Source organism: Stegodyphus dumicola, chromosome 2 (genome assembly GCF_044657685.1).
Source record: "Stegodyphus dumicola isolate Sdum_Otavi_A_Nest chromosome 2, ASM4465768v1".
Classification (NCBI taxonomy): Eukaryota; Metazoa; Arthropoda; class Arachnida; order Araneae; family Eresidae; genus Stegodyphus; species Stegodyphus dumicola.
In genome coordinates, this window is record NC_140769.1 from 243672745 (window position 1) to 243700102 (window position 27358).

The window sequence follows — 27358 nt, forward strand, 5'->3', positions numbered from 1 at the left end:
AAAAAGTTTTCTCCCTCATCACTGTACCGCGTGAGAAATGTCAGGGCACTACCAAGTCGCTTTGTTTTGTGAACATCAGTGAGCATTTTTGGAACCCATCGGAAACACAGTTTGCGATAATTCGAGCGGTCAGACACAATTTCGAACAAAACAGTACGTGAAATTTGTGGAAATGCCTCGAAAGAGTTGTCATTGTGAAGCGTCTGTTCTCATGAATTGCTTCATCAACTTTCCTTACCAAATCATCGGTGACAACAGAAGGCCGACAACTCCGAGCCTCGGCGTGGACATTTGTTCGACCTGCATTAAACATTCTTACCCACTTTCTCACCATTTCATCACTTATCGCGTATTCACCGTAAACCTGTGTCACTTGACGATAAATTTCGGCCGGTTTAACATTCCTCGCGTTCAAAAATTTAATCACGGCACGAATCTCACAGTCAGCGGGAGAACTAATTGTCTTAAACATTTTGAATGTGCACAGCAAACTGAAAACACAACATAGAGCAACCAAAATGGCGACAATTGAAAGTCAGTGAACAAGAAAGACTAGTGCGCATGCGCGGGACGCCTACCACGGCGCGGCGACGGCGCTAGAATGAAACGGTACTTAGTTTCCGAATACACTACGTATTTAAATTATAAAATTATTACGAACATATCCCACATAAATTAACAAGTATAAAATTTCAAGTTGTTTGAAGTATTATGAACTGTAATAGTTGCAAAAGAAATACACATGAAATTAATTTAAGAATTAGGTTTATTTTACAGGTATTCGAAAACTGCAATTACTGTTAAACAATAAAAACTAACATTAAATCTGAAGAGCATATTTTTTTAATAATAAAATTCAACATAGACTTCATGCAGCTTCGCCATATTTGTTCTATAGTTCGCTGTCTTTAATATCCTGCTCAATTTTTGTAAAAGTGAATTCTTTGTCACCCAATGTTTTGAGAACAGCTCCTAAACAAGAAAAAGAAAAATTTGTAATAATTTCACACTTCAGATGTTTTCAGTTTTTAAATATAGTTGAAGTATTAAAAGATGCATATAAAATGCACTGAGTATTTCATATTTAAAAATTTACATTTCAGTAATTAAAAATTTAATTTCATACTATCACACAGTAAGCTTCAATTATATACCTTACACAATGCCTATAATTTCAAGTAAAAAATACTTAAGAATTGTTTAGAACTGCAAGGTTGAGAAAGTCTTTAATGGCTATGTTTGTATTTAAGTACATGAGAAAAAACTTAATTTTGTATTAATTATATTGCATTAGCCTTTTCAATTTTACTCCTACATATAGTAAAGAATATTTGCTTTTGTACAGATAACTTTTTCTTAAATAAAGAGGAAGCAGAAAACTAATCACAACACTATATACATATAACAGAATACTTCATAAACATATACATGTCATTAACATAAGTATATGCATTAACAGGCTATTTTACACATTTCAATAAACCAGAAACCAATACACAATCAAAAGTATTATCAGTAAATTCCTCCAAAATCAGAGTAAAAATCTTTAATTATGATAACAATGGCAACTCAGTTTGCAATATAAAATATTTCAAGTCTACATTCATGTGCATTCTAAGCAAACAGAAAGCTGAATAACAATAAAATTATAAATACCATAAAAAAGTTAAGAGTCACGTAGAATGATAGCAAGACTAAATGAAGTCTTCCTTCAAAAATCAACTTAAATTCAAAAATTTGTTTTCCTGTTTAACATCTCAAAATAGGGTTACTGCTTTCACTAACTAAATTTCCTATCTTGGCAAAATAAAAATTGTCACTTCTGTTGCAGGAAATATTTGCTGCAAACTTTGTATGCAAATAATCCAGTGAAAAAATTTTAATTGTGGCTTGAATATTTTCTTTATTAAATAAATGAAAAATTGCCACATAATATTAATTTATGATCCACATGAAGCTTTTTACCTCTACCATATCATGCAGCTATTTTAAAATATATACTCTCATATAAAAGCCACAGAATTTTTTTACCAATATTAATATAGTATAAATCATTAATAAATCTTCTAAAAACAGCCCCAAAATTTCTGAATTTGATACCCAAAACATAATTCTACGTAACTGTTAATATATGCATTTGCTTGCACATACTTAAAATAAATTATACACACAAAAACTTAACATATTAACTTTAATAAATTCTTAATTAGCAGGATGACTCAATTAAGGCAAAATATGAAAGAAATCTACCTGATGGAATAGTTGTAAAAGATATATTTAAAAAAAGCTAATATTGTTTACCTTACACATGGTAGAAATTGAGTAAACTGTATGCAGCTGGATTATTTATTAGGAATAGAAGTTAGATCAAAGTACCAAAGTCACACTAGGGCTTTAACCATTTGGGTGCAAAGAAGCATCTCAATTTAAAAAAGCTAATAGAATTTTATAACTTTTACAATCTAGTACAAATATTAGACACATAAACAACACTAAATGTCATTATTTACTTGCATATTTTCCTTCTTTGTGTACTTTACTCCTTAATTTTTCAGGATATGATTTAGAAACAGAGTTATGGTAAAAAAAAATATTGCTGAAACTGATAAGTCCTTTGAATTATATACTATAGTGCAAAGAGGGATGGAATATGTGACTAAATATGATAAATCAGATTACAATAACATTAAACAAATAACATGAAAAACTGAAAAAAGAAATTTTATTTGAAATTATTTTTTAACTCATGGAAAGACAGACAGCATTTCCAACTTATTAAATTCAATTATATTTTACCTTCGTCAAACCAATATTGGTAAGAGAGTTGTATTTAAAATCGGTGCTAAGCTAAAGCTGCTTTCTTGCCTAATTTTATACTATTGAAAATACAGTCAAAAGTCGTTAATTCGGACACCCATAATCCGGAATGATCTATAATCCGGACCTCAAAGCTAAAATCTTTCTGCGCATGCGCCGCATTGACGCATGCGCATAGGCGTTTTACTCGTGCACACAAGACATTTACCACTGCGCATATGTGTCTGCGCAAGTGCAGAATACATTTTCGCGTGCGCGTTTAATATATAACGGACGGTATAAGCTAAAATTATCTATTTCAGTTAATGTTGATGATTGCGTTGTTCTTTAATCATCGAATTGGATCCGGCTTATTATTTTTTGCAGACTGTAAGAACAATTTTCTAAAAGTAAGCTCGAACTTTCGATTATGTCAAATAGAATTTCCGATGCTGGAGCTCCCAAAGGATCTAGAAAACGAAAGTATGTTTCGATGTCCATCAAACAAAAAACGAATTGCTACAAAAAATGGATAAAGGCATATTCTTTGTTTATCTAACCGTTCCTAAATCTGTTTATCAATTTCACGCTGCTCTGCGCGCGGGGGGGGGGGGGGGGGGGGCGTCGCGGCGCGCAATGAACTGGAAGTTGATTTGTCAACACTATCGTTATCTTCAGGGCAGATGTTTTTATTTTATTCGGCTTATAATTCCTTACTAAATGTAGTATTTCATCTCAATGTACTCCGTCTTTGATATGATTTAAATCAAATTCCTCATCATTATAAATATCACGAATACAAATCAAATAGTTTTCTGGTTGCAATTTTCTAATTTCGGCTATGCGTAAGGTATGCTTTACGCGCGTTGAAAGAAATGTTTAATAAAGTAAACAAATAAATATTAGGCTTCTTTTTTGGTAAATTTTGATACCCTTTAGATCATAATTGCTCATTATTTTATAAATTACGGTTTCATATTTTTAATTTTATAATTTCTGCATGCCATCTTACCAGATTTAAACTGATGATCTATAATCCGGAATCGCCGAAGTCCCAACGAGTCCGGATTAAAGACTTTTGACTGTACTGGTAATTGTCAAAGTTATTCGTACTCAATATGTGTAAGATTATTAATGAGCTGCCAAACCACAGTTAACCATCTAATATACTACATTCAACGTTATTATTTTTCTTTTTGAATGTCAGGTTTTCATTATTTCTGCCAATATATCTGTAACAGGACATAAAGATTGAGTTAATGTAGAATAGAAAATTACCTTGCAAGTTAGCACCTTTACCTTAGTGGCAGTACTTCATTCTCTAGAAAAAACATTTTAAATTATTATACTTAAACAAAAAATTCATATTTGTTACAGCAAAACATCATTAACACAATAAACCAGAGTTGAATGCAAATCTAGTTTAACTCCATTTTTGAAAACTAGTTTATTACTTTCAATTTAATTTAAAAATAATAAAAAGGTACGTATTATGATGACTACCTAGATATCTCGCCTAAACTGGCAATCCTTGTAGGTTATACAGGTTAATCCTAACATAGGTTATAGAGGGCACTAAGATAGAGAGTATTAATCCCACACTAGGGACTCTAACATTTGGTAGGAACAGTTTGAAAAGTGAAACATATTTATAATGAACCAATGCAAAACAAAAAAAATAGTTCTTTAGGGACAAAGCCCCTTTGGACTAATAAATACGAGTAAATTAACAGCTTTTAGCTATTTTTTCTTCTTGTAAAAAAATAGACATACAGAATATTTTTAGAAAATAACAGTACTTTAAGCATGCATTTTCCACATATTTAACACAATAATTCATTCTAGCTCTGTTGCAATACTGGCAAAGATACTCCTCTGTTATTAGGACGGGATTCAGAAATGTACAATGAAACCTCGAGATACGAGGAAAGTATGAGCGAAATCCGAGCATTAATTCGAGTAACGAGCAATGAGCCAGGCTGTTGGTATGGGTGGCGCATTTCCCTATCCGGCTCAACTCGGGGAATCCCCTCGTCAGATCACTCAGTGTTCTTTTATATACGTGTTTTTGCACTTGTAAGTTAATTGTTTTGACATTTAACGTGAAAATAATTATTTCAAGATGCCTCGCAAGAAGATTGTTGCCTCAGATAGTGCTGCAAAGAAAAATAAGGAGGCCATGGCCGTCGATATCTAGAAAGAAATCATAGATAAACATAAGCATGGTGACAGAATTGGCGAAGACTTGCGGACTTTCAACATCGAAAATCTATACTATTCTGAAGAAGCAGAAAGAAATTAAGAAAACTGATGTAACCAAAGGAATTATCGTTGCTTCCAAGCACCATAAAAATACTCCTAGATGTTGAGAAGCTGTTGTTGGTGTGGATTAATGAGAAGGAGTTAAAATGTTGGTAACAAAGTTAAACTATTGTTATATTATTTACCAGTGTTATTTATTATAAAAAATTGACTTGATATTAAAAAGTTGATATTTTTTGGGGTGTGGAATGGGTTAACTGAATTTCCATTATTTTCAATGGGGAAGCTTGTTTCTAGATACGAGAAATTCGCTATACCAGTTGAATGCTGGAACGAATTAAACTCGTATCTTGGGGTTCCACTGTAGATATGTAAGCATGTGTATATGCATGTATGCGCATATATGTGTATAAGTATACACATACATACATAAAGAATATACACATGCACACACGAGCACCTACATTTAAAAATGCATGCATATAAACACACATTTCTGAATCTGGTCCTGATAACAGAAGAATACCTACATGAATCACAGGATTTACATTAATCAGTTTTATTAGAATTCTTAAATGCAGAGGATTTACATTAATCAGTTTTATTAGAATTCTTAAATGCAGAGGATTTACATTAATCAGTTTTATTAGAATTTTTAAATGCAGAGGATTTACATTAATCAGTTTTATTAGAATTCTTAAATGAAATCTTCACTATCCGAAAATTCAGTTTCATTTCCAGCTGAAACTGTATCAGGACAATCTCATTTATATTATTTCCCTCTAACAACTGAACATTTTGAAAACCTTTTCTATTCCATGGAAAACTAATGCTACATTAAACATACATTTTCTAAACCTGAAAATTTTAAGTTAGAAACTGTAATCATTCTTAAAAAAGTTTGATTTATGCAGATGTTAGATCAATAAAATTACTTTCCTGTGAAAAAGTAATATGGCATTGAACAACACGATTTTACACATCAAGATATACTGAGTGAAAATTCCTGAAATGTTTTATTTCTTGGTATCTCTGCAAGAATTGTATAAATAAGACTACCTCCCTTTTTTAAAAAAAAATGTTTAGTAAATACTATGAAGAAAATTGGTTACATTATTTACAGTTCATAATTAATAGAAAATAAATCATTTCTTTACTTATCAGAATTTATTTTTATCACATTCATAAACAGTACTAATTTAAACAAACATACCATTATGATTTCAATAACTATGAAATAGAAAATCCATATCTGCATCTTTGATGGTCTAGTAGATTGGACGTCTCGTTTACTACAATTCAGCAGGGTGCTGACTCCCCAGACTGTAATATATATATACAATTAATTTACAAGGGAAAAAGTAACAAAAATATAAACAATTTCTTGGTTTTATATAAGCATTTCTGCACATTTACAATTTTAATTTTTTTAACTATCTAGTTATATCAAAATACATGATTTAGTAAAATATAATTCAAATAATTTACGGTATTTTAGATCAAATACTAATTTTTCAATAAATTTTTTCATGCAAGTCTAATAATCAACATAACTATCAAGTTTTGACTTCGAAAATTATGTTTAGAGAAATTTGAAGCTGCAGTAAATAGTAATAAATTTATTCAAAACTGAAAGTAAAGCATTCTTACTTTATTTTCTTTCTTTAACTATGGCAGATCTTTTAAAACAACAAAATCAAACAAACAAAAAAGAAATGCATTCATGAAAGGACTTACTTATTATTCATGAAAGGATATATTTCAGTAATTACAAGTGCATAAAAATTCAGTATATATATAAAAAAAAATGAACACAGATTTGGAACAAAGTACCTGTGTTTCTATGGCATAAAATTTCCTTTTTTAATAGCACAATATCTTTGAGTTAAAGATTATATATTAAAGCAAATTTATAAAACTAAATTCAAAAATAAGAAATTAAATTATTTTTAGGGAAAACACTAAGCAAATAAAAAATTTTGAATTTCATAAATAGATGAAAGTTACATGCTTTATTTTTTGGCATAAGGCAGATAACATTTCCATAACAGATTTTTGAACAATTAGTCATGTTAATATTGCCTTTCTTTTTCCATTAAAAGCCATTTCCTGCTTAATTACAGTATGCTTTAAGATAAATATTAAAACGTTTGAGTAAAAATAATATAACTATAAAAAGGTGAGACACATACAAAAAGGAGTGACACAAACAGTAAGAAACAGACTAGTGCAAAATTTAACAGTACCAAATCCTGAAAATGAATCATTAGGCACGTACACAAAAGAACAACACATGGAAAATCACATTTACTACACAGATGCTATTTATAAAATTTTATATAGGTGAAGAAAGTACGAGTATTAAACACTGAAAATATAAAGTATTCACTTACTTTCTTCAAATAATTAGTAACTTCGATGGATTCAGTCACAAATGCCAATCCACGAACAAACAGTATTCTTTGCGACTTTACCATTCTTTTCGACCGCCATTCTTTGGTGCTGACTTCACAAATATCCCGCCACAACCGGAAGTAGAAAGTGTCTGCTTTGCCATTGGTCAGTGAACAAGAATTGCAACGCTTTTTTTTTCTTTATAATTAAACATATTAAGAAAGCCTCTAAATTAGCATATGAAATAAACTTACTTTTGCATTATATAAATTTATATTCACAGCATCTCTGTATTAAGGTAATAATTAAATTTTTCTACGAAAAATAGAAATGTCTGTGTATGCGCATGCTCAGTGTATAATCGTAAATCCGGTTAATTTTTATAAGTTAGCGTAAAATTAACTATGCAAATTTTGAGTTCATTTAACTGGACACTTGTACTTATTCTGTAGATCTCCATATTAAGAATGTCTTTAACTGTTTCAGGAAAAATATAAAATATAATATAATTATTTTTTTACATTATTTATTAATTTTTTCCTCATATAAAAATTATTAAAATCGCTATATCATTTTTTCCGTACATTAAACAAAATTTTAAAAAATTAGCCTCATATGATTTTTATAACAAAGATTAAAGGAACTGAAATATATGTAAAATATCAGGATTCATCTTGCAATCTCGTAGAGTTATTATTATTATTATTAAATAAAAATATTAGTATATCTTTGATTATTAATGATCCTTTGGTCTACATTAAACTATTGTTCAAGAAGTTAAACGTTTTCGAGCATCTTCTGCTGTATTTATTATTCTTTTCTTCGACATGAAAGATTTGCTAGTCTTATTCCAATTTAATTGCCCACATTTGCTAAATAAAATAAGGCGAGTATTGTACCAAACTCAGTAAGTACACAAATTTAATATACAGCTTATTCCAGTTAAATGGGTAATAGGATTTTCATAAAAGAAATTAAATTGTGTAAATTAATGTAAGTGTTGATATGAATAATAATAACAAATTTGATATAAGAAAATAAATAAGTTATTTTGAAGATGTCTGAATTAAGAAAATATAATTTTTTGCAAAAATGCACGTAAAGATTTAGTTCACATGTTAAAATTTATAGAAAAATTTTAGCCTCATATATGAATGCCCCTTTTTTCATGTTCGTGGACAAAGAAAACAAAGTAAAATGCCAGAAATACACTAAATATTTTGAATTAATAAACTTCATTTTCAATCTTTTTAGACTTCGTATAATATCCGTAAAAGTGACGAATGAAATATACCATAAAGGCAGTAGTTTCTTTCAGTACATTCGAATTCGTATAATATGCGTAAAAGTGACGAATAAAATATACCATCATGGCGGTAGTTTTATCAGTACATTCGGATTCGTATAATTTTCGTAAAAATAACGTGTGGAAAATAACGATCAAGAGTCAACAGTAACTTCAGCCTTTTTCATTCGTATAAATTTCGTAAAAGTAACGTGCAAAAAATACCATACCCTTATTTCACCAAAATTATACGTATATTTTTGGAGACGTGCTGCCTGGGAAATATTGAACTGTGTGAAAAATTGTAAACAATATCAAACTCTGTTATGTACTATAAGCGACTATGTTAAGGACAGGTTTCCTGTGTTCAATCGTACTGCATTACTAAATTTGTTTTGTTTTTTGACAGTGAGGAAACTTGAAGTCGGAAATACTCTTCACCTTCTCTTAATTATAAAGGGATTATGTAAATCTGAATTTTATTTGAATGGTAAATATTTATTCACGAGTTTATGATAAAGCTTTTATTTGTACGTTTATTGTGACTTTGATATGTTATTGGGGAATGTAAGAAAATGTATTTAAAAACAATTAATTTTGTAGCTAGGATATATATATTTAGGAATATGTTTTTGGCCCATGACAGATCCAATTAATGAAATATAAATTGAAATATGTAAATCAAACCTGGTTTGGGAAATCAATTTTGTTGTATTGTACTTAACTATCAAAATGTTCATTAGAAAGTAAGATTAAAAACGTGTAGTTTATCAAAAGTTTGCATGTGATTATCGTGCACCAATACTTCTACACAACACTCATCTGGATGATGTGGAGGGCACGTGATTAAGTGGGATTGGTATTTAACTGCTGCTTGGAGAAAGTAAGGAATAATTCTTGCACTTACTTTACTCCGAAACTACATAGGTTGCTCATGATCTATTGTTGTTAGTATTTATGCAAAGGGAATAAATGCAAGTGAAACCAGCAGTAGGCACCAAGTTATTGGACATCCATGCATCATCAAATTAAAAAAGAATGTCAGAGACTGTCTTGCTTGGTACAGCAAGATCTGCACCAGACAGTGGCTCAGCTGACAGTACAATATAATGCAGGTCTAACTGCAAGCATTTCAGAACACAAAGTTCAGCAGATGCTGTTGAATATAGGACAGCGCAGCAGACATTCCACTCATGTGCCTCTACAAATCAAGTGTCATTGTCAACTATGACTACAGTGAGCCTGGGAACATCGAGACTGAACCGTGCATAAGTGAAAGTCTGTTCGGATGAATCACGATTCCTCATTCATCAAATCAATGGCTGTGTTAGGGTATGCCATGTTTCCAGGTGAACAGTTGCTCCTCTCCTGCACAGTATGTCATACATAGGCTAGTGATAGCAGTATTATAATTTGGAGGACACTTTCGTGGGTGGCTCTGGGACTCTTAATTGCTGTAGAACAGACCGAGAAAACTGTGGACTATCTGAACGTAATTGCGGATGAGTTGCACCCTTACATGGCATCTGTCTTCCCAACTGGAATTGAATCTTCCAGCAGGACAATCCCTTACCTAACAAGGCTCGAACTGTGTTAAGAGTGGTTTGAGGAACGTAACAAGGAATTCCAAGTAATGTTAACTCACAGGATATTAACCTGATACAGCACATCTGGGATATCATGGAACGGCAGCTTAGAACTCAAACATCACCATGTTGGAATATCTCAACTATGCACGACTGCTGCTTAGACATGTGGTACAACCTGTCTCCAGTCATCTACCAAGAACTTGTGGCATCCATGCCAAGAGAAGCTGCAGCTGTTTCACAGGCCAAAGGTCACACAATGTATTATTAAGTAGTAGTTGATCAGAATATTTTGGCTCATCAGTGCATTTTTCAAACGCTGACAGAGGCCTGCAATGTTTGTAAACATTATATGAAATTTATAAAAAATCAACAAATAGCAATTGAAAAGTATATACTTACGTAAAGGAACATAAAAATTATATCTTGACATTCCATCAGAAACACAAGATAGTCTATGTGGAGAAGACCTTGTAAAACTTAAAGTGGAAGTACTTCCGTAGGGGGGTGAATTAGATGTTGCAGGAGAAGCACCGGAAGAATCTTCACAACAACTTTCAACTATATAAAACAAAAGTGAATATATATTACAGAAGAAAATTATCAAAACTTTTAACCATCATTATCTTCATCTACAACACATATAAAAATACAAATTGCTCTTTTTGCATTAACAGATACATAACAAGATATATACTATGAACACTAATAAAGAAATAACAGAGCTCTTCTTACAATTCTGGTCAACAATTTAGTCTGTAATGAAACATCAACTAATTGTAACACTAAAACAAAGGATTAAGCATGGATTGCAGTTACTTCAATAATAACAAAATATACATATAATATAGCTGTCAAAATCTTAACTAGGAGAAACTAAGATGTTTTCACACTGAGCAGCTACCATTAACTCCAAACTGACTTTACTTTGTTTTAGAATCCACGATTCAAATTATTGAAGCATTTTAAAATTCTGATATAAAATATTTTAGCACTGAATTAGATGTTCTAAATTTTGTGTTCTATTGCCAATTTCATTTTTTAATTTTCTCACACTTTCATATTGAGAAAATCCCAAATAGTAGAGCTTCATTTATTGAAGTACTTTTAAATATGATGAAAATGAATTAAAAATTAATGCACATATTATTTATAAGGATAAACAAAGTTATGTGCCATTACTGAAGGAAAATAAAATTAAATACAAATATTACTTGAATCTTCACATAAAAATCTATAAATGTCTACAATAGGTTAAGACAACTCAGATCAAATGAAATTTAATAAGATAAAAAAAAATGTAATAAAAATACAATTCAGTTGAAATAAAATTTAGTAAGAAAAATTACTCTGAAAATTATCAGAGGTGTGGGAAAGCAATTTGCCTAATTTAAGGCTCATTAACTCAATAAAAGTCAAGATCCATTTGGACTGAGATGATACAAAATTGATTAAATATTAATGACTACTTCCTGCAATTTTCATTTAAAAGAAATGCATGTAATTAAAAAGAAAAGCATTTTGAAAAAAAATTATCAATAGTTAATTACTCTGAAGCTATCATAATTGTTTCAGATTAACTTTCTAAAGAATATCAAATTTTACCTTTAGACATGCGAGGCAAAGATGACTTATGCCTAGGAGACTTTGCAGACTCTGAACACCTGCGAATCCTTTTACTTTTCTTTTTCCTTTTTGAGGGTGTGTGATCATCTGTTTCACTTTTTTGCCTTTTCAGAAAAACATGAGATATATTGTCCTTAGGTTTCTCATTTACAGTCTTACAAACAGCAAATGCAAGTGTAGTAGCTGCTCGATATTCCTCACTTCCACGCATTACAGTCCTATTTGAATTACAACGGTATATTTCTGATTCACCTTCACACGACTCCCTCCCTGACTGTGTGCTTTCTGGATAATTCATTGAGAAGGAATCACGTTCATGAGAGGGAGAACTAGATAATAGTGACTCGGTGCTTGATGGAGTTGTAGGTGGCGTATTGTCTAACACTGCACTAGTGTCAATATTATGTTTGTTAATGGTGTCCGATGATTCTAAGTTATCGATACATGGATATACATTTGGTAAAGGAAGTCTTTCAATTTCTGAATTCACTCTACTCCCATCAATGCTGGAAGAACCAGATGTATCATCAGCAATGTTACTGATACCAACAGGACTTGCAGGGACTTTCTCTTCACATAATAAGAAAGACATATCTGGATCATCACTTTTGGAGTCTTGCCTTAGAACAGCATCTGCAGCAATGGGAACAGTACTCAAATCTTTATTCTGTTCCTTGAAAAACTTATCTGTAGCATCATCAGATGATGAACAATCTTTAACTTTAAATTTTTTTCTCTCTTTCTTTTTCTTTTTATCAATTAATTTGGTTACAGTTTCTTTATCAGAATCTGAATCTTGATTGTCTTCAATGTGTGGTTTTCTCTTTTTCTTTGTTTTCTTTTCAGAAAAATCTTTTCTATCATTGCCTAACTTATCACGATTTTTCTTTCCTTTCTTTTTCTTTGGCAACTCAACTTTTGTATCAGAAAATTCATCACTCTTCATACCACTCTTGAGAAACTTTTTATCACTTTTTCTTTTTTCTTTTCTCTTCATTTTATCTAATGTAAAGTCTTTGTGATCATCATCTTTACTTTCCATTTTTTTAGCATATTCGGCAAACTGGTCATCATGCTTTGGAAAACGCTTTTTATTTTTGTTTTTCTTTAATTTTTTAGATTTAGATTTAAGATCACAATCCTTCCCTTTATCAGCCTCTTCATTCTCTAATCGCACACGCTTTTTGGATTTACTTTTCCCATCTCTAACTTTAAAATCTTTTTCTTCTTTTTCATAACCATCTAAACCACAAACTTTCTTTCCCAACTTTTTACCTAATTTTTTCTTTTTCCCTTCTTTTTTAGACTGATGACTAAAGTTAACATCATCTTCTGGAATAACATTATCATCAGAGCTTGATTTATTTTCAGATACTGTGCTAGTAGTCAAATAGTCATCTTTCTGCTTGTCCAAAGTAATCTTCTCAACCCTATCCATCCTTTCTAAATGAACACAACTTTCTTCTTTGAAAGAAAATTCATCAGAAACAGCATTTGACAATACTAAATCTTCTTGTTTATTATTACCTTCTTCTTCAACAGGGGATAATTCTCCACTATTAGAAGGCATTATTTTAGGGTTTTCAGGTACACGCATTATAACACTGCTATGATTAAAATTGCTACTCGAATTTCTTATCTTGAGAAGATCATCAAATAGGGAATCTTTGTTCTCAGATACATTGCTACTTATTTTTACTTTATCATTTATTGCTTCAGACACTTCAGAAATTTTGTCACCTACTTCAGCAACACTAAGACTGTTTTCACAATTTTCCATTGCTAATGCTGTATCAACAGTTAGTTTACATTCTTCTTTGGATAATGTATCTGCTTCAGAAACTGGTACATCAGTCTTATGCTCATCACATTTACTGGCTACAGCAGTTACTTCACTTTGTAATATATCTTTTTTAATATCCTTAATTTCTGGAGTTACTGGAAGAGTTTCATTAGTAACAGAAGAGGTAACAACAGTAATAACAGAAGTTTTCTGACTGTTATTTAAATCCTCTTTTTTAGTAAAACTACTTGTATCATCAGCTTTCACAGAAGTAACAGATCCATAAATGACTTCAGAAATTTTATCAGGAGAATGTTCTCTTACAACAGGAAGCAAATTCTGAGAATTTGAAACAGGAAGAGCATTAGAAGCATCAAATTTATCATTAATAATTAAATCTTTCGAATCTGTATTTGAGTCATTTGTATCACTCAAATCTTCACAAATGCGTAAAGAATTTGAAGAATCGGATCGAGAAAGACTTTTAACAGGATCCTGAGAACCACGAAGAAAGTCAAAATTAAGCTCTTCTTTCTGTGGAGGAGGTGAATCTGTAATTTTTAAGTCTGCAACAACATCTTTTTTCAAGCGTTCAATTATACCAGGAATTGTTTTACTCAGATCAACAGTTTCTGAAGGTTTTGGTTTGATTCGACATAAATTTTCACCGGCTAAAAGTTTGTTATATGGTTGATCTAACATGAATTTATCTTTAGAAGCAGAAAATGAGAGCGAAAATATATTGTCTTTAACAAGTGTTTTCTTCTGTTCTTGAGTAAAACTATTATTTCCAGGAGCTAAAAGATCAAAACTATCTTTACTTTTCTTTTCAAAAGTATCATTGTTCACAGCACTCAGTTTTGCTGGACTAAGAATACTTGGTTTCACAGCACTAATATTAGTCGTTTCAAGAAGATTTGTCTTGTTGTCAGGACACTTAAGTTTCTCATCTTTCTGAACATCAGAATTTTTATCCTCACTAATAACTTTTATATTTGTGTCACCTTCAAATGAATGTTTTACATTGTCAGGGGCTACTTTTGCAGTATCTGGTTTAACAATACAACTGTAAATGTTTCCAATATTTTTGCAAGCATAACTTTCCTCACTCTTAATAGATTCACAGGTCTGAGAATTGCTTAACATGGTGGAAGAGCTAAAAACAGATGTAACTTTTTCTGGTCTTAATGTATCTAAAGCAGATTTTGATTCTGTATTAGTTTTTTCTTCAATGTTTGAAGAATTGGGAACTGAATCAATACATGGTTCAACTTTATCAACTGAATCAACCATACAAATTTTAGGAGGCCCTTTTTCAGGAATAACACTTTTTTCAAAAGCACTTTTTTGGATAAGCCCATGCAAGCCTGCAAAGCTTAAAGTAGTTTTATGTTCAGTCAAAGGTGGAACACTCGATTCATAAATATTTTTAGTCATATAATCTGCTACAGAAGTACTACTAGTAGGCAAAGGATTACTTAAAATGTGACTAAAGACTGGAGACTTATCTAATTTATTATCTGAAGATGCAGATGACACAGAAGGAAAAATTATTTTAGCAGGTTTAATGATATCAGAATATGTCCTTTTGGTTACAGGATTAGAAGGAGTTTCAACTGCAATAGTCTTTTTCTCAATTTCTAGAACAGGTGATGATAACTTAATACTAGTATCAATGGACCCTGAAATGCCATGGCCCATTCTGAAAGAAATTTCACAAGTATCTTTTTCAACTTTGGGCACTACAGGATGTTCAATTTCAGGAACAATATCCAATTTAATTTCTTCTGATGTTTCCTTTTTAAGAACAAGTTTTTCTTCAGGAATATCATTTTTCTTACAAACAGAACTAAAAAATGAGTCTTTAATATCATCAGCATTTTCTTCTACCGATATAGCTTTCTCAAGTTCTGTGATGTCACCTCTTTTAACATCTTCCAGTTTTTCTTTTTCCTCATCATCACTGAAAAGTTCTTCTTTGAAACAACAATCAGTTGGTGCAGCAGAATTATCCTCCACATCAGCTTCACCTTCATCAACATCTTCATCATCTAGATCCATGCCATCTTCTCCATCACTTTCAGATTCTTGAGATGTATCAGTCAAACCAAAAGCAACTGAAGATTTTTTCCGAATTCTCTTTCGTGGTTCCAAACCACTAGACAGAGGTGAAGTCTGAAGACTCTTTTTATCTGAACGTGTTGAACGAGGGCAAGACAATGATGAATTTGTGCTGCTGGTTGAATTTTTACGAGCAGGTTTCATATTAGCAAATGCACCAGGTGGCCTTCCACGGTCTATTTTCTTAAGATTAGGAGAAGGTGCACTATTCTGTAATGAAAGATTGTTAAACTGTTTAATTGAAGAAGGAATTCACAATTTACTAAGATAAAATAATATAATGTCTCAGAGAATTAACTCATATGAATTATTAATAGCTAAGTAAATGCTATTTAGGTCACTTTACACAATTTGTTTCCCATTAGTCTGGCAAGGTTACTTTATTAATGCTACATTAATAAAACTTTTGAAGAACTTGATTTATTAATTAAAGCAAAATAATTTAACATTGATATTTTTATGCCATTAAAACAGTTATAATCACAAAATTAATTTCAAAAGATATAAAATTATCACTGCAAAAAAAAAAAAAAAAAAAAAAAAAATCATCAGATACGTAAACATTTAACTCAGGGGTGAGCAAATATTTTTGATTATAGGCTAAAATTGTCTTTTTCAGTACATCATGAGAGATGAGCAGCCACAAAGGGTATGACAATATTGTGTGATGATCTTTTGCACAACCCCTACTGTTTGCCAGGATGCAAAGAGAGAGACCTATCCCTTGTAGAATTATTTTTTTAAATGCTATTTCATGTACTTAATTTTGCATTTTTCCTTTAGATAAGCTCCAGACAGTGAACATGAGGTCATTATGGCTCTGCGCTCTGCATGAAGGTCAACCAGTGAAATGTAAAATGTACACATAAATTTCAAGAAAAATAAAGTCCCCCTCCAAAAAAAAAAAAAAAAAAAAAGGCATTATGATTAAGAAAACATTTTGCTGAATTTATAGCTTTCCATACATTTTTATTTTTATTAAAAGACTGTGTTCACAAGCCAGCTTTTGAAATTTGATTTAGCTACTTTTTTTTGTGGGGGGGGGATACCATTAGATGGGATAACTGTCAATCACTGAATTTCTATAGTCAAGTCCTTTAATTTAAGTAGAAGGGGAATCCAAATTATACACATACACAAAATAAAAAAATAAAAATAAAAAAAAAAAAAAAAAAAAAAATTAAGTGCCCTTAACTTGTTATGTAGACCAAGGATCCTTTACTTTATTACTTTAAAAAAAAAAAAAAAAAAAGCTTTTTTAATATATATTATAACATATGGTATACATCTAATGCTAACAGCATAATTTAACAATTAAATTTTACTGCAGTCGTGTTCCAGTATCTTACATTCTGAGTGCATTACAAACAGTGCTCACACTTATTCATGGTAAAATCTTAATACTTATTACATATACAGAAGCACAATTGTATTTCATCACCATATAAAAAAACTAGTCTTAAAAAATGAAGCTATTTCAGGGTTTGTACATATTTCTGCAAATGGAAATTAAGGATTTTTAAGGATCATTGATGAAAAAAATTAAGGAACTACCAGCGGATTTTTAAGGATCATTGATGAAAAAAATTAAGGAACTACCAGCGGATTTTTAAGGATCATTGCTGAAAAAAATTAAGGAACTACCAGCAGAGGGTATTATAGCAACAACTCATAACAAAATTTTCCAGATATTTTAGCTAATTCATCAGCTACATCATTCTTCTCTTTAGCATCTTTTCTAACTTTATTCATTTCAATAAACAAATCAATGCTCTCACTAGTTTCTGCTTCATCTCCTAATTTGTTAATGCTTTAAAACTACATATTTTTGAAGAATAATTTTCTTTATGTAATCATATTCTTTCTCATTAAATTTCCCCTTCATTTTAGGATTTCACATTTAATTGAAAATTTGCATTATTCTAAAGAAGTGCATGTATTTAGGATGTACAGAAGAAACTACCAATTTTATTTCTTGAATACTATAAGTATTGAGAATAAATGTAAAATGATATAAGGTCAAGGCTAATGCCCAAACCATTATGGCAGAATTTTAGAAATTAGTGATGCACTAAGCAACAGAGCTTAAAGATAAGAGATTTTAATTTTAATTTTAATTTTTTTTTTTTTTTTTTTTTTTTTAAGAATTTAGGACAAACACTAGACAGGATCAAAGAGGACTAACTAAAGACCCACAGAGATAGAGGGGTGGCAAAATGCCTACCCCTGCGTACGGTTCAGTTAGACATATAAGGTAAATCTTTTAAATTGTCAATTTTCAACTTCTTTATTAATAGAAAAATTCCCTTCTACAGATGCTTGTCCAAGTAACAATGCCAGAACTGATTCTGCGATTTTCCACCCAGTGCTTAGTGAAAAGATGAGAAAATAAAGTGAACACACACACATGTTAAGACTTTTTCGGATCAAAAGTAGAAAATTCAAATAACTTTTGTTTTCAGTGTTCTTAGAAAAATAAGAAATTCATTATAAATTTCCTATAAAATCTATTCATTATATGTTGATGCTATGAAGCCATTTTCCATTTTGTCACATTTTTCTATAAATCTTACTTTCAAATTCTTGTAAATCTTCCAAAGTGCCAAGTCTAAAAACCATCCAACTCTGTAAGAGCAAAAAGCCAGATTTTTTATAAAAAAATCAGAAGAGAAATGTGCAAAGTGAATTTTTAGGAGAAAACTGACATACAATTTGAATATTCTTTAACAAATACATGGGAAAACTCTACGGAAAAACAAAAAAGAATACAAATGAAATTAATTTTTAAATAATTAAGATGCTTTTATGCCTTTCCTAAGAAGTGCTTTAGAAATTATGTTTTATAGCATTTGTTATCTTATTTATTTTTTCAAATCAAAATATTTTTAAGATGCCATAATGGAAAATAATGTCAGTTTAAAATCTGAAATAAATTTCGGGGTAGATACGTCACCAGGTTATGCGAATGATGTGAAATGCCAGCTCTCCAGCATTCGTTGAAGAAGATAAAAGGAAGGGAATGTAAAAAATCTTCAATTTTTGTGCCGTCATTTCTGCATCAAAAAAAATTTATCCATATCTCAGAGCATGCATGTAATAGCAAAGAATGTCAGGCCATTGTCAATGGAGGCAGATACAAAATTTTATCAGGGATATGGTGATCAGACTGAGAAGGGTAGGTTGGTCCATACGGCAAATCTCAGATGGCACACACCTGGAACATAACTATAACGGCCCAACAATATGTGGATGATGTGCTGCCACCGGTGACACTCCCCTACCTTCAGGGAATGCCCAATGCCTTTCATCAGCAAGATAATGCCTGACCACATACTGCTCGCATCAGCCAATGTGCTCTGCAAGGTGTACAGATGCTTCCCTGGCCATCGTTTTCTCCTGATCTCTCGCCAACCACACACATTTGGGATCTGATTGAACATCATATGTAGACCATGGCACTGTCGCATTCAGAAGATTAACTGTGGCAAATGGTTGACAGGGAATGGAGAGCCATTCCTCAGGACACTATCTGTAGTCTCACTGACTCTGTACCTAGACATGTTGCTTCATGTTTTGCTGTCCATGGTGGTCCTAAAACCTACTACTGACACTGTTCTCGCTCTGTATTATGCATATCATTTCAAAATAAAGATCACTTATTGTTCATTGTTGTCTCTCTCTGTTTGTTGTGTTTCATCCCTTTCTGGCCATTCCTTCTTGGTGTTGCATTTTCAATGTCAGGTAGTGTAAAAAGGAAAAGTTATTTTGATATAAGATTTTATGAGCTCCTCATTCTCAAAAAAGAAGCAATTTTAAAATGTTTCAATGGACCATGGGTCTTGTGCCCAAAAATCTGAGAATCACACCATTTACATGTATATTAAATAGGAAAGCACTCAAATGATAGATAAATGATAAAAAAACACCACCTTGAAATTGATAATTACACTTAGTATGGCAGTCATAAAAAACAGACAGATATACCAGATGAATAAAAACTAAGGCCCTTTTGCCAACAGTGGCTAAAGTTAAGGACTTAAAAACCAAAAATGGTTTACAATAAAAAAAAAAAAAAAAAAAACTAAGAGCAAAGTACTTTGAAGGACTGTATGGACCCTGTATTTCAAATTACAAATCGGAGGGGATTCAGGAATTTTTAAATTTCTAATTTGTATTAAACAATACGTTAAAAATATAATATACAGTCTTTAATCCGGACTCGTCGGGACTTCGGCGATTCCAGGTAATGCAGGTCCTGCATGCATAAACGCATATGCACATGAGTAAAGGTATTCTGCGCATACGTAAATGCGGATATAGATGCGCAGAAAGTTTGTAGCTTTGAGGTCCGGATTATACATCATTCCGGACTATGGACGTCTGGATTAAAGACTTTTGACTGTATACATATTTAACCCAAAAACTTCTTATAACATGTTTTATTGTTATATCTATTTTGCTGTGAGAGACTGGAACCAATTTAGTTATATTTAGCTGATGCAAAAGTCTTTACATTTTGATAAAAAATAGATGAATTCAATAATCTAAAACTGCAATTTAAAAACATTTGCACAAAATTAATTAAATAAAATAAATCAAAAACATTAATATGTATTTTTTTAACTATTATTATTTCTTGAGCAATAATGTGAATTTAAAAGTCACACAGTTTGAAAACTCCACAAATGAAAGCAGATACAGACAGGTATAAGAATTTTTGCTACTTAAAAAGTGCTGCGAACTTAGCTGTCAATTTGGTCACAGGAAACCATTTAAAAATAAAACTTTATCTTTAAGGCATATATTTTGCATTGCAAAATTTATCTTATTTAACAGTTGCTTATATACTGATAAAATCAGACTTGAAACATCGAAGATACAGTCAAAAGTCTTTAATCCGGACTTGTCGGGACTTCGGCGATTCCGGATTATCGATTTTTACGGATTATAGATCATCAGTTTAAATCTGGTAAGATGGCATGCAGAAATTATAAAATTAAAAATATGAAACCGTAATTTATAAAATAATGAGCAATTATGATCTAAAGGGTATCAAAATTTACCAAAAAAGAAGCTTAATATTTATTTGTTTACTTAATTAAACATTTCTTTCAACACGCGCATGCATAAAGCATACCTTATGCATAGCCGAAATTAGAAAATTGCAACCAGAAAACTATTTGATTTGTATTCGTGATATTTATAATGACGAGGAATTTGATTTAAATCATATCAAAGATGGAGTACACGCGCAGAGCAGCGTGAAATTGATAAACAGATTTTGGAACGGCTAGATAAACAAAGGATATGCCTTTACCCATTTTTTGTAGCAATTCATTTTTTGTTTGATGGACATCGAAACATACTTTCGTTTTCTAGATCCTTTAGGAGCTCCAGCATCGGAAATTCTATTTGACATAATTGAAAGTTCAAGCTTACTTTTATAAAATTGCTCTTACAGTCTGCAAAAAATAATAAGTCGGATCCAATTCGAAGATTAAGGAACAACGCAATCATCAAAATTAACTGAAATAGATAATTAGATAATTTTAGCTTATACCGTCCGTTACACATTAAATGCGCACGCAAAAACATATTCTGCACTTGCACAGACACACATACGCAGTCGTAAATGTCTTGCGCGCATGCATAAAACGCCTATGCGCATGCGCCAACGCGGCGCATGAGCAGAAAGATTTTAGCTTTGAGGTCCGGATTATAGATCATTCCGGATTATGGGTGTCCGAATTAACGACTTTTGACTGTATATTTTATCTTAATTTTCCTTCATGAAACAATAAATGCGACAAATCACATTTTATTTACATTTATTTTCTAAAAGATGCCAATGCTAAAGATTTTCATACTGCTAAGAACAATATTTGTATTTTCTGATGTCAGTACTGTTGAAAGTACAAATGGGCTATTTCTGCATATACAAAATTACAGAAGATTTAAACTGCAAGAGCACAGCTGCAAAGGGCTGTATAGCTATTTTTATTAATAAACAGACAATGTAACAACCATAAAAAATACACAGATATGCTTTGCAAAGGTGTCATATTGAAGTTTACACAAAAATAAAGTAGCCATAAATAAATTCATAAAGAACTTCTTTCCAACATTTTAAATAAGAATACAATATTCAAATGAATGAATCAAATATACAAATCTATAATAGAATATATATATAATAGAATTATTTTATATGACTGAACAATAGCTTGATTTAAAGGCAAAAGCAGTCAACCAACAAAAAATTGCTTTTACTTCACCACTGATAAGTAAAAACACTCTAGCGTAAACATCAACCAGGTGGAAAGGGACTAAGAAAACCCAGATATTGGACCCAAGATATCAGCTATCCAAAATTCCATGAAAAAATAATAATAATAAATAAATAAATAACAAGCTATTTATAAAAAATTTTGATCCTATTTTTTTAACATTGTTAACAACATATTTGTGTTGCAATGAAAAGATTAAAGATGCACTCTTTCCTCATTGCAAAACCATAACTTTTTTTTACAATTGAGCCTTTTGATGTAGAAGAATGCACTGCAGAAACTTTAAACATTTTAATTTCCTCTTAAATAAATTTAATAAAAATTAAGAGTGTCATATTCTATACTTAACAGTGACTAGTATGTACAGAAGAATAGAAATTTCATCACACACACACACACACAAAAAAAAAACACCCACCTCCCCCCCAAAAAAAAACTAAAAATTTTTAAATTTTTAAAAATAACTTTATAGATGTTCTTACCTTGGGTTTCTTATACAGACTTTATTAAATAAATATAAAAGTAATACATTTGTACTTATTATTTTAGACTGAGAAACAGTTTTGTTTTTACATATGTCAATACCAATTATGACTTAATGCAAACTTTTATTTCTTTGCAATGATTTAATTCCTGCTTAAAAAATATGAAAACAACAAATACAATTAAGCAACAACCTGCAATGGAGTATGTATATATAAATTCTTCCCCTTCCTTCAAAAAATGCACAGTAATTGAACTTAAAATCAACAACACTAAAATGTCACAGTTACAGTCACAGTTCTAACACAAGTTTACTACTCTGATGAATGGGAGGCAAGAACATTATTAGCTCAGATTTAGATAAATATGTGCAAAAATAAAAAATATAACTAAAGTTACAGTGAAATAAATAAAATGATTCATGAAATAAAATATACTAACCTTTGAATTCATTTCAGACTTCTGCTTACTGCTATTTATAACAGCAACAATATAATTTTTTCGTACCCATTCATCATATCTGTGATGAGAAAATTTTATTTTAAAAGTAGAAAAGCATAAAAACAATATTAATATATTGAGATAAAGAAAAAGTTGCTAAAAATACATATGGAATAATCTTAATAATTTTTAAACTATAAGTCCTTTTTTAAGTACCTTCATATTTTGCATTTGTAACAATATTATTCATTTCAGTTCTTAATTTATTTCATTCAAACCCATTTATAAAACATTACACTAAGAAATTTATAAATCAAATGTAATTGCCTAATTTTTTACTATCCAAATTATGAAAATTTCTATCAAAAGCCTTTAACAATAAGTATAGAAGCTTAATTTTTAAGGTAAAAAGAAAGCAATAAAAGATATTTGCACACTACATATATATATATATATATATATATACACTTATATAGCAATAGCAGGGATTTCTCTGCAAGTTTGTTAAATCTTTCATGAGATCACATAAAAATACTTTTTCTCCAGTACTGCTAAACTAATACGCAGATATTTTCTCAAGGGGGAGCAAAGGTCATTCTTTTTTCAAACACTACAAAATTTTTAGAAAAGTGTTTCAGTTTCCAGTTTAAAACATGACACTGTAAATTTATTGCAGTTAATTATATAATTGTTTTGAATATGCAAATTTCTCAAACAGTAAAGTATAAAATTATCTGTAATACCATATTTTACTTAACTGCATTTACAAATTCAGTGCAGGCAGGCATATAGCTATATTTCATAAATTAATCAACCAATTTTTTTCTCCGTACATAACCATATTTATGGATTAAATTACAAAACGAAGAAATTTGGGACGGGATTCAAAATAGTGAAAATAAAGCGGACGAAGATGACTTTGAAATTCTTTTAATGATAAATTTATTCGAATTTAAAAAAAATAATACATAAATAAAAGTCAATCTGATTTTGAAAGTTCTAAATATAATGAATAAAAAAGAGACAGCAGATGCTTTCACTGATTATAACTGAATGTTTGAGATACCTACCACCATATAACACCTAATTTCTATAAAATAAGATATGAGATTTATGTCTGGAGAAGGTGGATTTATTCCCAGACAAATTGGATAACTTAAACTGGACAAACGCTTCCAGAGACATGTTAACAGGGAGTGCTCTATACTGTACAATAACTCTTCAGCAAAAAATAATTATCATAGTCCTTTGTACTTAACTCTGAGTGGCCCATCATTTTAGATCTGCTTAAGAGTTTGTACAATTAATTATTTTAGTCCTAGTTTTCATGAATTTTCATTTATTAAGATAATATTTAGATCATTTAAGTAAGAAAGGAAGAAAAATATTTTAAATAATACCATAACATATACCAAATGGCTAAACATCTCATCACCAAGATAAAGGCAGTCATGCCACTCAGTGTTTTAAAAAAAATTTTAATAGAGCTGGAATTATAATAGAAACCAAAATTGCAGAAATCGTTGAGGTCTGATGGCTCACAACAGCCTTTTTTTTTTGGGGGGGGGAAGGGGTCAATACTGTTAAATTATATATCAATGAAAAGATAATACAGAATATAATTGCACCAGTTTATTCAATTTAATTCCATCAAAAGTTAATTTAACCACTTGTACCTAGCCAAATAACTCATAGAAGTGAAAGGGAGCACCAGACTTTCACCATTGGTCATACAGATATTGTTCCACCTCACTAGCTATGCAATACCAGGGCTAAAGGGCTAGTTCACCAGCTTCTCGCGGCTGAAACCGAAAGAAGAGACTGATGACGTAGTTGGATTCGCTTGGTCAGTTCTGCTGTTCAGTTTCTTAAGCATTTGCTTGAGAATCAAAACGCTTTGAAAAATAGTTTAATAACCAATGTGAGCCGAGATTTTAGCTCATGAAATTGCAATATACATGCATTTATATAAGAACTAGAAATGTATTTACATCATACCAAATTAAACTCTAATATGCGTAAAACATAAGTAAAACATGCATAAACATAACTATTTTTTAATTAACACATATGCGTAAACATAACTAATTTTTTAGGTAGAGTGTACCCTAAATGTAGTAATTCTTTTTCATAATCATCTTTTTATATATATGTAAATAGTAACCCACCGATAACATACGTAAATTTCTACATTTACGAAGAATTCTTTTTGCATTAAACTATAAGTTAGCCGCAAAGTAATTTGCATTATAGAAATATTAAATAAAAATATGCAAATACATTTTGAGAATACATGCTAAAGACATTACACATCTATCTAATTAAAAATTAGTTAACGCTAATAATAGATTTCATAACACATTAAAACAAAACAAATTTCACTTCTTCCATTTTTGCTTTTCAATTAGCGTTGATAATAAGTAGTAGAATTTTGTAAGCTTTTGCAATGTCTATTATGAAAGCATTATTATGGAACATCAGTGTTATTATTTAACGGCAATTACTCAAAAAATAATGAAAATATTTAAAAATAGTATTTATATATTTTGGAATAATAGCATGTATTCTTACATTTTAAAAGTATATGCTCTAATACTAATTTATGTTTATGCAGAATTTCATGGTTTATTTTATATAGTAAAATTTAGCAGTCTAAATTAGTATGTAATAATATATGATATTTTATATAGTAGTCCAAATAATTAACTGAAACGTGCATAAATTAGGTCACAAATTAAGTGAATAATAAACAAAGTAATGAATCAAATTATTATTTTTGGTAAGAATAATATGAATCAATTTACATGATTTTTCAAATTAAGTGAATAATAAACAAAGTAATGAATCAAATTATTATTTTTGGTAAGAATAATATGAATCAACTTACATGATTTTTTTTCCTATATAGTTTGGTTCAATAGTCTTCTATAACTCTTCATCCATTTATTTGCTTTCCGGTCAGCTTTTCTTGCCGATACAATGGTTGCATTCCTATTCAAGTGCCGAACCCTTATAAATGTTCGTAAACGGCAAAATAAATTAATTACACTCTTATTCATGGAGGGAAAACGTTTCTCAAGTTCAGAAATGAGATTCTGAATTACATCTCTACCTTTTCAAAAAGAACTGCCATGAAAAGAACGGAAAACATTTTCCATTTTCATTATCGTTTCCATCCAAACTGGTGATGGTACAGTTAATCCTCCTTTAGATAATAAAAATATCCAATTTGAGTCGTTAGGAATATCAACGAATTTTTTTGATATTTCACCCAAAGTAGCATCTTTATCTATCACACGATATGCAATATAACCTGCCACATAAGCGAGCGATTTTTATTCATATGCAGATATATCTTTCATTGAAACATAAATTTCGGTTTCCCAAGGAAGTGATGTACATTCATCATAGATGTCTTCGTAATTAATTAAATCATCTTCGTATAAGGAAGACTCAAACATTTGTGCTTTTTCATTTGAAGAAAAAGCTGTTTCTATAACAGCTCTTTTGTCAAATATGCTTCAACTTTCTTCACATCTTTACAGTCATTAGCATTTGTCTTTAACGACAATTTAGGCAATTTGTTTGCCAATAGCAACCTTTTCAGGCGAATTATTATGTCTGATGGAGATGGATGGTCATTAAAATGTCCTAGACCTCAAATCTGGCTGAAAAAGCTTTCTAATACATTTTGAGTCAGTCTTGATGCTAAAATATATTTCACATTTATAGATTTTACCTCGTCAAATAAACCGAAAAGCGAATTTATCGGTATGATAATACCTTTCTGAAAAGGTAGCATTGTCTTCTTTCCGCATACTCTGAGATCAAAAATCATTTGTTTAATCTCATTTAATTTTTCTTTTTGTACTTCATAATAGCTTTCTAGGTTGAAAGCAACTTTTAAAGGCTTATTGCTAGGGGGTAATGGTACACTACTATTCATAATGTCAAAATAATCATCAACCATTGAAAAAAAATTACTTGTTGCAGCATTACCAGTCAAATGCATAATTGCTTTAGCCGTTGTGGAGGAAAATAATGCTTTTGCTGGTGCTACTTTCTGTCTCTCGTTCCCTTTTACAGATAAAATTGAGGTTTCAGTTTATAGCACAGTTTAATTTCTCCGATATCTTTATTGAGTACTTCATATATAACGTCTTTGTTTATAATTGGACCATTTCCGAGCATAAAACCTTTATCAAAAAAATGGTTTCTCAAAAGCTTTATGTAATGCGGCATATCAGCGAAAACCCATATTTTGGTGCTGAACTTGGGACTGTAAAAGAAAGAT

At 30.7% G+C, this 27358-nt stretch overlaps 1 protein-coding gene and 1 long non-coding RNA gene across 2 annotated transcripts in view; both read right to left on the bottom strand.

Moving 5' to 3' along the window:
- The window catches only part of LOC118198171 (uncharacterized), a 112469-nt gene that overhangs the window by 22700 nt on the left and 62411 nt on the right, over positions 1-27358 (bottom strand). The window contains exons 17-19 of the mRNA XM_085811965.1: positions 23065-23143; positions 11929-16063; positions 10726-10884 (exon numbers count right to left, since the gene is read on the bottom strand). Of these exons, the coding sequence (XP_085668091.1) occupies positions 10726-10884; positions 11929-16063; positions 23065-23143 (4373 nt within the window). The remainder of the gene's footprint in view (positions 1-10725; positions 10885-11928; positions 16064-23064; positions 23144-27358) is intronic.
- On the bottom strand, positions 755-10682 carry LOC118181681 (uncharacterized). The gene is made up of 4 exons (XR_015039826.1): positions 7452-10682; positions 6272-6381; positions 4075-4117; positions 755-972 (listed from the first exon to the last, which is right to left on the bottom strand). It is a non-coding gene; the product is annotated as an uncharacterized LOC118181681 (long non-coding RNA).